Source organism: Electrona antarctica (genome assembly GCF_951216825.1).
Source record: "Electrona antarctica genome assembly, chromosome: 3".
NCBI lineage: Eukaryota > Metazoa > Chordata > Actinopteri > Myctophiformes > Myctophidae > Electrona > Electrona antarctica.
This window is the reverse complement of record NC_136808.1, coordinates 44,505,291-44,517,632: the sequence shown is the minus strand read 5'-3', so window position 1 is coordinate 44,517,632 and position 12,342 is coordinate 44,505,291. Positions and strand designations below refer to the sequence as shown.

General features: G+C 38.4%; 1 protein-coding gene across 2 annotated transcripts in view; it reads left to right on the top strand.

The window, feature by feature from the left end:
• Nucleotides 1–11,702, top strand: part of gpc5a (glypican 5a) — a 112,285-nt gene extending 100,583 nt beyond the window's left edge. For both annotated transcript variants that reach the window (XM_079496555.1, XM_079496554.1), the window contains exon 9: nt 10,804–11,702. In XM_079496555.1, the coding sequence (XP_079352681.1) occupies nt 10,804–10,955 (152 nt within the window). In that variant the 3' untranslated portion in view covers nt 10,956–11,702. The remainder of the gene's footprint in view (nt 1–10,803) is intronic.
• Nucleotides 11,703–12,342: the final 640 nt, after the last annotated feature.

Genomic DNA, 12,342 nt, shown 5'->3' with positions numbered 1-12,342 from the left:
ATGCGCCCAGGGGGTCGGCCCGGTTCCGGCGAGCCTTCCCGCGTCCGAAACGGTCGAGAAATGACAGAGTTACCGTGTTGCAGCTTTCCGTGCTCATGTACACACACACACACACACACACACACACTGCCGATCTGCGTTTCACAATTTGTTATGGCTTTAAAAACAAAGAATTCTGCTAGAGGTATCTTTTTTTTTTCTCTCTGAAAAGCCCCGCCTTCCATTACCCCCCAAAATCGGGAGGCATAATCTTCCATTACTACCTCGTGCTGTCACATCTGATCTCTCTTTAGAAGCGTTTATATTCCAAACAAGATTAAGTCCGAAATGAGGACAGAACATTGCCGTTCTGATCAAAACCATGGAGAGCGCCATAGATTTAGAGAGAAGAGACAGTTTAGTCGGGTTGTAAACAAGGAACTGAACGGCAGTGCGCATGCACGAAACGTCTAGGATCGCTGAAGAAGGCATGGCCAAGCAAAACAAAACGAATGGATTACAGCGATCCCGTTTTATATCATTAAAAAGGATCTAAAGACACCTATACACGTCAAAGGCACCCTGCGATTTTATTAGGTAGGTCACACGTCCTTAGCATAAACGGTGTTAAAGGAAAGGCTTCGCACACTGGTACTATTTAATTTGACCCCAGATGATATTCTGTGTCAGGTGGATTCTTAGTTACAATTCATTTCATTCTTACGAAACCGTCTTCAATCTATCATTGCAAACAAAAAACAAAAAAGGCAATCAGGCTGTCGGCTGAGGTATGATATTTCTATGTAATATTTCACTCTGTTTCACCTTTGCCATCATAACACCCGTGCTGAATGTGGCCATGTGGGGACCCAGTCAGCTGTAGGGAGCCCGATTTCATTTCGTGAACCGGTTGTCCACACAAGCAATCTCTTTATGTTCTGCATGTATGGGTAACTTGTGTTTGCTGGGGGTCCAAAGTTTGGAAGAGATCTATCATCGTAACACAGGTAGGCAGTTTAATAACGCTGCTGTGGACTCCTGAGAAAAGGCAGCCATTTATTTAATGTAACGTGGCCAATGTTGGGGGGTTGACAGGAGGCATGGGCAGGAAAAATTACACCTTCTTACCCCCACCTGCTGAATTCATGGAGGGGAATAATCTCTGGAGGGAATATGCTGCTGTGCGGTATTGCTCTCTAAGGCATGAAGTATGTGTATAGAAAAGTAAACAAAGACATGACTACTTTACACTATTAACCACTTAAAACTATACTTTGTTTACTGGGTTCCCCATGGGTTTATTCTTGGTCTCCCCTTATCCCCCCTCTACACCACATCTCTTTACCGGAAATAGTCCATTTGCAATACATGCTCATTGTGTTGCAAGCTTAGATGTGCTGTTTTCACAGAATCTTCACCAAATGTTCATCTCCTAGGATTCATGTGTGTAAAAGATAATAAAGCATAGGTGTGACGATAGCCGATTGGTTGGAGCATATACTGTACCACGTGGGGGGAAAATGTCTTAATCAGCATGTCTCCGGTTCGACTGTTTTCTGTGTGTCTCTCTGTCCACATTAGCTGTCTCTCGCAACTGATACTATCAAGTAAAGTAAAGGCTTAAAAATGCTCCACCCCTAAAGGGGGAAAAAACAAAACAATCATAAATCAATGTCAAAAATAATAATATAAAATAATAATAATACAAATAAACAAACTATGCTCCATGGAACATGCAGTGAACTCCAAAAGCAGCTTTTGCGTAATTTTGTTTTTGTAGATATTTCAAGTTTATCTAAGAAGCTTCATTCTGGTGCAAGAATATTCATTCTGGTGCAAGACGATTAAAATAAACAACAAACCTCAAATGTGCCAGAATATATTTATTAGTGGTGAGTTCATTTGACAAGGCTGGTGGAAGCTTTCAGCTATTACCTCTGTGTTCATTTGAACAGCCTTGAATGTTTGCTTCCTCTGTGTGTGCTGGCTGTGTGTACACCACTTCACATTGATGTGGTTCGTTTGCTGTGGCAAGACGCCTGCTTGTGAGTCATGCATATTGGATGAGACTTGCAGCAGATGAGTCCAGGCCCTCCAGTCAAGCCTAGCATTAATTAAATATCATTGGCCCAGCTTCCATACTTCATTTCACGGCACGTTCACACCTTGTCTCTGCTTGCTGTGGAGAAGCTGGGATTAATGTGGCCGCCTTGCAATCTCCTCAAATTCATCACTGTTGCAATATACTAGCATCATTGTTTTAAACCAGGGACTTTGGGTTTGAATCATATACTCACCACATGAGAAAAACTATCGTTTTACGTGACAAATATCAGACGGAAAACTGCTCAGTACAGCTTTTCAGCTGAGGGAATATGAATAACCCAGATAATTGCGATTCTTGGTAACAATTAAAGGTTGTATATGTATACAAAAGTGCTGGATCCTCCTCGCGTCAGTGTTGATGAAATGTAAATTCATGAAATGGCAGACAAACAGCAGTTGACATCAAAAACTATGTTGCGTTCAGTTTTATAATGAAAAACATAATTAAATAGACTGAATATTCATTATTCTACTGCTACATAGTAAGCCTTTCTGTGCCTCCAGTGTATCATTGGTGTTATACGATGTAAGGACAATGTAAGGACATTTAAAATTATGAATATGTAGCCTACTCAATCACTGTTACCGGTAACTATCACTATCAGATTGGCTTGTTATGTTTTGGGCTTGGATTGTTCTTTATAGTTATTCAGAAATTACTGTCAAATGTTTCAAATGATGAGTGATATTTGCCAGTCAATTGATGTCTAGTACAACCAATACTAGCATAAAATCATAATTAAATACAATATTTTAACTATAGATTTTAAAATAACAAACTTTGGGTGATTTAGTGATCGTTTTGGTGTACCGGTATTTAGTTGCCCCTCCAGAACACAGTGTAGGAGGCTACCAAGTATTGTATGCAGGTGAAACGTGAAACGCTTTGTGTTGCTTCCTGTTGGAGCTTCCCAAGAACGAGATGCATACTGTGAATGTAATGTCTTTCGCCTCAATTTATGCCTGTGATAAAGTCAACATCACATCGTTCCGGTTTGTATTCCTTTTGATGATGTCTAAGGGATTCCCCTAATCCACAGACGGAAGGCCAGAGGGGGACTCTCTCCCTGCTGAGAAATAAAGCCACTTAATGGATCACAGAATTAATCAGGCTCAGGCAGAGCCTGGCTGAACTGGACGAATAGGTCAAGCCATTAGATTCTTGTCCTCAGGGAGGTGCTCATGCACATGCAGCTGGGCGCTAAAACTCTTTTAATATTTTCACTTGAGAATGACTCTTAAAGGACGACTACATCCATTTCTGTCTTCATCTAATTGGTCTTCACTAACGCTGATGATAATAGGGTACCAATTCTTTCTACTCGGTCTGTTTCTCAGAGGAGGGCTGTGGACAGTTCACACACACATTCAGTGTGTGTGAAGGGTTGTGAAAAATACTGTCTCAGTGGCATTGCATATGAATTCAGAAATGGTCTGAGGTTTTGGCATGTGGTTCATGCTTAATTGCAAAATTGAAATGTTCAAATGCAAGCATGCATATACTGCCCTATTAGATTTTATGCTGGAAGAAAACAGTCCAGTTACTATAGAAATGCTTCACCATAGGATAAAGATGATTAATTTAGTTTATCAACCTTTACTCTGAGTCAGAGTAAAGAGTAAATTGAGTCAGAGTAAAGAGTAAATTAAACTCTGAAGACTTATTTTATAGGTCAGAGTCTCTGACCTATAAAATAAGTCTTCAGAGTTTAATTTACACTCACCTAGGCCAAGCAAGGGAATTGCAACTAACCTGTTCTGAATATAGCCCAACAGTTGTTAGTAATGTCTTTACATTTAGAAGGTGTTATGCTTCTAAAATAAAAAAACAGAAGATTTAACAGCTGCATATCTTCCTTTCCCCATGAATACTGTTATGATACCCTATATGAATCATGCATGAATTCAGTGCTGCAACTATATACCTGAAAGATTGAAATAGGCCATTTATAATGTTTATTGCCAACGTGGAGCAGTAGAAGCGATTTGTTGTTGTCATTCTTGTTAAACTCAAACAGTTGAGCATTGCATAAATCTTACCAGATGCCTCAGAATTTGAATAGCAAAGCAGGAATAGATAATATGGTTAAAGGTCTTCCTGTACAGGAAGTGCAACTCTACACAAAATAATGTAGTGCCTGTGTCCTGAAATTACCTTCTGTTTTACTTTATGAAACATTGTGTAGACATTACACTTTCATTGTCATATATTACAGCTGACATTTTCACCCACGTTAAAAAGAATGCTTCAAGACTGCATGCTCACCAAACATAAAATGCACTGTAGACTACAAAGAAAATACACTACGTCAAAGTTTAATTCAGCCACAACAACCACCCCTAAACCAGTGGTTCCCAAACCTTTTCACGTCAAGGACCCCCAAATTGACACTAATTAGCAAGCGGACCCCCCGTTTGAAAAGATATGCCAGGGACCCCCATAAGAGAACATTTCTACGGCTCTAGCAGTGATTCTCAACCATTTTAATTTTAAGGACCCCCATTTAATGGCATTTGTATATCTCTGAGACCCCAATTTGTATTGTAAAATACAATTTGTATTGTTAATTTTTATTTAGTGTACGAATATAACGGGTCCATTTGGTTCCATTTGTACACTTGGTTCCATTTGTACACTCTCAGAGTTACAGACCCATAAGGGCCCATTTGGTTCCAAACTATCATTTAGCTGGGGACCCCCTTTAACTGCCTCAAGGACCCCTGGGGGTCCCTGGACCCCACTTTGGGAACCACTGCCCTAAACAACACATGTAGAGTGTTTATCATACTGACGTATTTTGGTGTACAGGTGCCAGTCCCATATATTGTAGACTTATTTTCAAGCTCTAGAATCAAGAATCAAGGGTTTATTTGTCACTGACGATACGTAGTGCAATGTTGTTGCGACATGTTCCACAAAGACTGCCAATACAACAATACAATATACTGCAACAACAATGACCTAATCCGATAATAATACTGGATGTAATGACATTAAAATAAGAAATTCAAATTATAGATAAGATCAAAAATAAAGCACAGGTTGAATGGCAGTTATGTTAAATGATCTTCATCTTTAGCAGCAATGGAGAATGTGTAAGAAGGCAGAAGGCATACACATCAGTTTCCGTATCATTTTCAGCAGCTGCTCCGAATTCTTACATATTGAATGTAAATTTAGTTGTATTATTATTTTACTTTTGTTTTTTTGTCCGTGTCCTCATTCAGTGCTCTGACAGCCATATTCCTTTGATCCTTGGTCCTTTGATCAGTGTCACTGTACGGTACGGGTAGGAGTTTTGAATATTGAATAGACATTAAAAAAAATACATTTGCCTTTTTATAAAAGTTATTTCTAACACTTGAATCACCATAAATTAAAATAACACACAACTATTCAATTCAGTTTAGAAAACAAAAAGGTTAAAACTCAAAGTCAATTTCCAACAATGATTTGACAGGTGATGTTGTACATCACTAAACTAATTGCCTGCCTTATGTTATTTCAAAACAGAATTCTACGACGGCATATTAACCCATTTTGGGCGGGAACCCCTTTTGGTTTTAGCATTATGCTATGCTTTAGCTATTGAAAAATAGCAGATCTACAAGCTCATAGCGCGCCACCAAGTGGCGCGCTACGAGCTTGTAGGTCTGCTATTTTTGAATTTTTTTTGAAGAACGACTGACATAGAAACATAGCTTTTTCAGAAAACTGTCATTTTCAAACCGACATTTTTAGAATCTGATCTCAGGTCAAATGGGTTAAAGTCTACATGTTCTCTGTATGTTTGTATTTTTGTGAAGTAGAGACAGAGTAATATACAATACATTGTGTGTTAATTCTACATTGAAATTCTTTGAAATTATCTCAATTCCTAATAATGCAATTCCTGTCATTGTGATTAGCCACTCACCAGCGACTCTCATTGCACCCCTTTGTGTTTCTGTAGTAAAACACATGCAGGCTCTAGTGAAACCGCTTGTTGTTCTGTAACCTTGCAACTTCTAGTAAATGGCCGTCTTCATGCAAGGCAGTGAGCTATCAGCAGCCTAATCACCCATAAGCGATTCCACTGATGGTTTGATGAATTTAGGCCAAGGCTGGTGGTGTGTGTGATCCCAGGGAATAATGCTCAGAGCTGCCTAATGTTAATCAAAAGGTTAATGGAAGGTTAATAAGAGGGAACTGTGCAAACCCAAAACCTTCATTCATTATGCAAATACTGTTTTCTTTTTTCCCTTTCCTTTTATTTTTTATTTTATTTTATTCATTTATTTTTTTTATTTTTTTGGGGGGGTGCAAAACGTGGTTGCAGGGGTTTGATGCTAATTAGCAGATCATCTCTGTTGTGTTTAAAACTGTCTTAGATGTTTGACTCAAGGAAAATATCTTATTATTTGAGTGTTTTTTTTTTAAATTTTATAATATGAGCTGATTACTTGAAATGTGTAAACATACATGCCTCGGGGAATGTACGTATTGCATTGAAAGACACTGATGGCCTGCTGTTTGACATAATATTTCATGTTTTTATCATTTCCCCTTCTCGGCTGGTCGTTGTTTATGAAGATCTGTGCATATTATTGTGTGAACAGTTTGAAGTGGTGTGACTGTATTTGTAATGAGATGGCATACTGCTAAGCACACAGTATACCACCCGCTCACCTCTCATTTATTTTCGTGAACAGATAACCCTCCCATCACATTTGGCTACTCCATAGTATGTAGAACAGTATTCAATCAAGCTGTGTGGGGACCGAAAGGGATTAATCACGCTTTTATACACACAGAGCCAAAGACAGGTCACCCCTTAACTCTTCCATCCATAGGCAGCATGTATTCAAGAACACAGCGATTTAACCCGTTTTGGGCGGGAACCCCCTTTTGGTGTTTTAAAGCATTGTTATACTTTAGCTATTGAAAAATAGCAGACCTACAAGCTCGTAGGCTTGTAGGTCTGCTATTTTTGAAAAATCGTGAAAATGTGCCTCAAATTTTAACTCACATCTTTGCTTCTGGGGAGGTCCCTGGAACAACATATTTTCAGATGGGGGGTGGAGGCATATTACGTATACTTTTTGGGGTCCTTGACATGAAATATTGAGCACCACTGAATGATACAGAAATCAAAAAACTGTCAGGATTTTGAAGACATTTTTTTAATTTCGACGTCAGGCCTAAATGGGTTAAAGGCTGCATGACCTTGCGTTTACCGACAATTGACCCGGAAGATATGAGCTCCTGTTGGTTGACAATGACAGAATTTCATGTTCCTCAACATGTGTTCACATTCTCCACTGATTATACACTTTCTGGTAACCTTTCTCCCATTGCTACAAGATGAGGTGCTTGGGGCAACATTGCACCTTTTTATCACTTGAATTAAATGTACTCCCTGCTTATGGCCATTATTGTCAAAAATAATTACCAGTTATGTTGCCAAGCAATTGCAGTTTCGTATTATTGGACTTCTTCTGAGAAGCTTTCAATTTACCACAGACAGGAGTTCACTGTTGCAATCTCAGAGCCTGTTGTGTGTTGTTTTCCTCTTCCTGGATGTACTGTATATCACTAGGCTACAGCCTCCACTTGCTGCCAAGTTTATGGAAATGACTGTTTCACAATAGCAGCCTTTTAAACACCTTACAAACTAGCGACTATAGCATCCCTATTTTGGGCATGTCATTATAGGCAATAGTTTAGAAAAATAATGTTCTCCAAAATGTGAAAAAAAAGAAATTACACATTTTTTAAAAACACATCACAGATTCTATATCTTGTACATCTTTTAGCTATTCGCCACATAGTGATGTACATATTGGGCTTACATGGTTAAAGAAAAGTAAAATATGAAATAAAAAAACAAACTGGGTTTATCTCTTCTAGTGTTTTGAATGGGTGCTTACCAGCTGATTTGTATGCGGGCTCTATGTGCAACCTGAGAATGAGTGACTGGCGGTCAGGGTCCAGTATTGACTGCTTTGAGGATGTAACAGAGGATGGGGTGATGGGATTCAGGACATGAACACTCTCTCACTGTGGCGTCCATACAGGATAGAACCAAGGCACTTTATCATTCTTCTGGCTCCATGCAGAGATGCACTTTAGAATAATGCTCCTACCTTAAATTAGATTTCATTGATCCTGGTTTTCTCTGTAATTACACAAACGGGATGAATGCAGGTTTTATATGGGATAGGTCGAGACATATGACATACTTTAGCCTTAATTACAGCAAGCAAATTAAATCAGTGAACAGACAGGCTGCACTGTTTCGGCTTTTGCCACGAGGGATTGACGCAGATGCATGTATCACGAAAGCAAATGTGATGTTATGATGTTATGGAACTCCTTAGTGGAAACACCAGACTGTCAAACTACATTGTTGCTTTGTAATATTATTCTGGCGTATTTACCCTTTTATTCCTACTGTTCCTACATAAAGCTGTGTAACTTCAATGATTTAAGAGCACATGTGTTAGATCTACACGTGACATAGGCCTATGTGTTAGTGATCACTGGAATAATATTGCAAGTGATCTAAACTTAAGGAACAAGTTGCCCCTGCTGTTTCAGACTCACATTTCCTAGAAATACTGCCTTGCGCAAGTAATCTGCTGAACTGTGGATGTAGGCTATTGCTGTAAAAAGTAGTGTATACCCCCAATAATTCAAATTAGCAAATGTATTTAAATAGCCTATTTGCATTTATTTATTTTACAAATAAATGTAATTGATTGTTATTTCTCTGTGCCCCAGAATGTAATTGAATGGGGATTGTATTCTGCAGCACAGCAACGTGTTTGCTTGTGTTTGAGAACAGCAGCAGCCAGCCTGCTTCAGCAGAGGTCTCAGGTGGTTCCTCTTCACTTGATTTAGCCTCCCAAAACAAAAACGGTTCCGGGCAAAAACCCAGCATACAGTACTCAGTACTGTATGCTGTACTGGCTGATCTAGCTATCCTCCTTCGTCATAGCCATCTTTACAGCTTGCACGGACTCACATTATTACAGCTGCTCTAAAAAAAGGGCTACATTGTCTTTTATTGTTGAAAAGAAAAGCTTTTGATGTGTTATTATTGCACAAGAACTGGAGTTGATTTATAATTTTATTCTGAACAACTAACAGTGCTTCAGAGTGGCATAATCACATCAAATTATGTTTTACCCTGGCACGTTTAATATTGGCATAAGAAGGTATAAACAACCATTACTAAGGGATTCTTGGAACAGACAAATGTGGCTTGAAACTAAACTATTCTTCTCTTGATAATAGTTAGGTTGTTATTAAAACCACACAGAAATACACAGCAAGAAAAAAGTTTCTTAAAAATCCAGCAGACATTAATTTGTTTTTCATTCATGTGTGCCCCTCTAATTCTATAGTAAATTGAGAGACCCCATCTGATTGGAGATTTCCGCCTACTGATATACCTGGGGAAATCTAAATGCATTGAATGGTTTGGACTGCGGAGAAAACCGGCATTAAAAAAAAGTAAAAAACCTATGCCTATTGCTTTGAAAAGCAATACTGATGTTGTCCAATGTCAGACGGACAGACCATAAAGTCTTTACTTTGGTCCTGTGATGGAGACACACTTTACTTAAAGTGAAGTCAAGTCTATAATGCAGTATAATTACATTTAAAATGCAAAATATTTATTTTTAAAGGACAATATCAGACACCAGAACCAAGCACATTTCACACATTTGAATTAATCATTTAATCAACATGATTAAAATGGAGTTTTAAGTTACAAAATGAATTTTATTTTGTAACTGTAATTATTTGATTAAATTAATATCAAATATCTAAATACTGAATCAAGCTACTGAAAAAGTGCTCACGGAATCCTGATTAGATGATAAAATGACCACAAACATGTTTGAAAGTGAAACATGTTTCACTTTCAAACAAAATAAAGAGTCTTACTAACCGCTTTAGTATAGTTTTGGCCTACTATTTATTGAAAACATTCTTCCACTAATCATAACACTGAAACTTGTGAAATTGGCAAATTCATTAACACGACAACCCTCTTCCTGTAGAATACCAAATGCTCCATGGAGCTGTAATAACACTACACAGTGTTATCTTATCCATTTGCAACTCTACCGTGAGCAGTGTGAGCAAGTTACTTTTAAAAAGTAATTAGTTACAGTTACTAGTCTGAAAAAGTAACTAATTACTTTACTAGTTACTAAATTATGTAACTAGTTACTTTACTTTACTTTATAAAAAAGGAGAAAAAATAACTAAAAATAAAGGTTTTAAAAATATATACATATACATTCCAATTCAGACACATTGTTTTCAAGGGGGAAAAAATCTCTAATGTCACTGCTCCAGTTGTGGTTTGTTTTAAGCTCTACTTGCCAATACAGAGAGAGAAAAAACAGGAAAAGAACACAGTTCTTTTGGATCACATTACGTAACGTGGGTAACTACTAACTTACCCATTGAAAACACAGTAACTATAATGGCGTGACTGAATGGGAAAATGTAAAGAGTTACAAGTTACAAGTTACAGCAAAAAGTAGTTTCTTTATGTAAAGTAATGTAAGGGCGTTATAATACCAACACTGACCGTGAGTATACAAATTTGGGTCCATTTGGTTACATTTATACACTCTCCGAGATAAATGAGCACTGAGGATTTTGCCGTTTCTAGAGCATTAGTATTACTGATCTTCTGGTCTCTGTTCTCTCCTCAGTGAGTCCAGATGTGGGCAGCGACCACAGACGTCACCATCACCCACATGGGGAGGATGCCGACATGGAGGGCAGATCCAGCTCACATGTAAGACTGACGGGAGCCGGCTGGGCTGTGATATTGACTTGTTTACAGATGATCCTGGCGCTGTAAAGCCATCCGTCTGGCGGCGTGACACATTCCAGACTTTGAGACTTTTAAGAACCACCACCGGGAAAAAGCAGCAGAAAAGAAAGAAACGAGGGGGCCAAGGGATCTGGACATGTGCCAATTTGAAGTGGATGACCAAAGGACACAGGGTGGTGAAGAGCAATAAGAAGTGAAAGTTGTGGAAAAGCTAAAAATACCGTAATGTACTGGTAAACACTGTGCTTCTACACACAAATATCCTGGGTGTTTAGGACCATGACGGGTCCATTTGTACAATTAGCAACCAGAGTTGTACGTGTATGTGAGAACATGCAATAGCTGAGAAGAATAAATAAGGGTTTCTGTTACAGTAAATGACATTCACTAATATTGCCACTGCCATCAACTTTCTTTACTTTCTTTAACTTCAACTGTCTTTACATTGGAAAATAACTATGTTGTAAAAAAACATGTCATTAATTTAATTGTATTTCAATGTGTAATATATTTGATCCATAGATACATGGTAATATAGGTTAGCACACTGCACTGTACTTCATTATGGCTGTTTTATCTTTTCATACTCTCCTTTAAAGTAGGGTAGTTTGAAATATATAACTCTTTGTGTTAATTTAAAGCAAAAAAATAACAGCCTTTACAATTTCAACAGTTGTACAACCCGAGAGTAAATGGGGACTCTTTCAATATTTTGTGTTATCATGAATTCCTTTTCATTTCCCTTCTGTACCATATATAAATACAAGTTCTTAAAGGAAATGTTGTTTCAGTGTGAAAAACCTATAAGGTCTTATAAGTGTAAATGCTTGCACCAAACCATTTTTTCTCTCATAAGGAACCTTTCTCTCAACTCTTAAAGGAAATGTTGTTCAGTGTGAAAAACCTATAAGGTCTTATAAGTGTAAATGCTTGCACCAAACCATTTTTTTCTCTCATAAGGAACCTTTCTCTCAACTCTTAACAGCCACCAGGCTGTTCAGAGATCATGTAATTGGAAGTTTGAATAGCAATATTGACTTGCAGTGCTGCTGCTTAGAAAAATGGTGGAGGAGGGGTGAGAGGGAGGAGAGGAGGAAAAAGCCAAGGGAGAGGATTCATAGTCCCTTCTTCTTTAGAAATAGATTAGTTTCCCCAGGAGTCTATTATCGTCTTTCAAACTCAATCCTCCTCTCTCTTCACAGGCCTGGATAGGAAGCGATAGGTCCTGCTGTGTGTGTGTGTGTGTGTGTGTGTGTGTGTGTGTGTGTGTGTGTGTGTGTGTGTGTGTGTGTGTGTGTGTGTGTGTGTGTGTGTGTGTGTGTGTGTGTGTGTGTGTGTGTGTGTGTGTGTGTGTGTGTGTGTGCATGCGTGCGTGCGTGAGAAACCTCCACCTGCTACCTGAGTCTTATTGCAT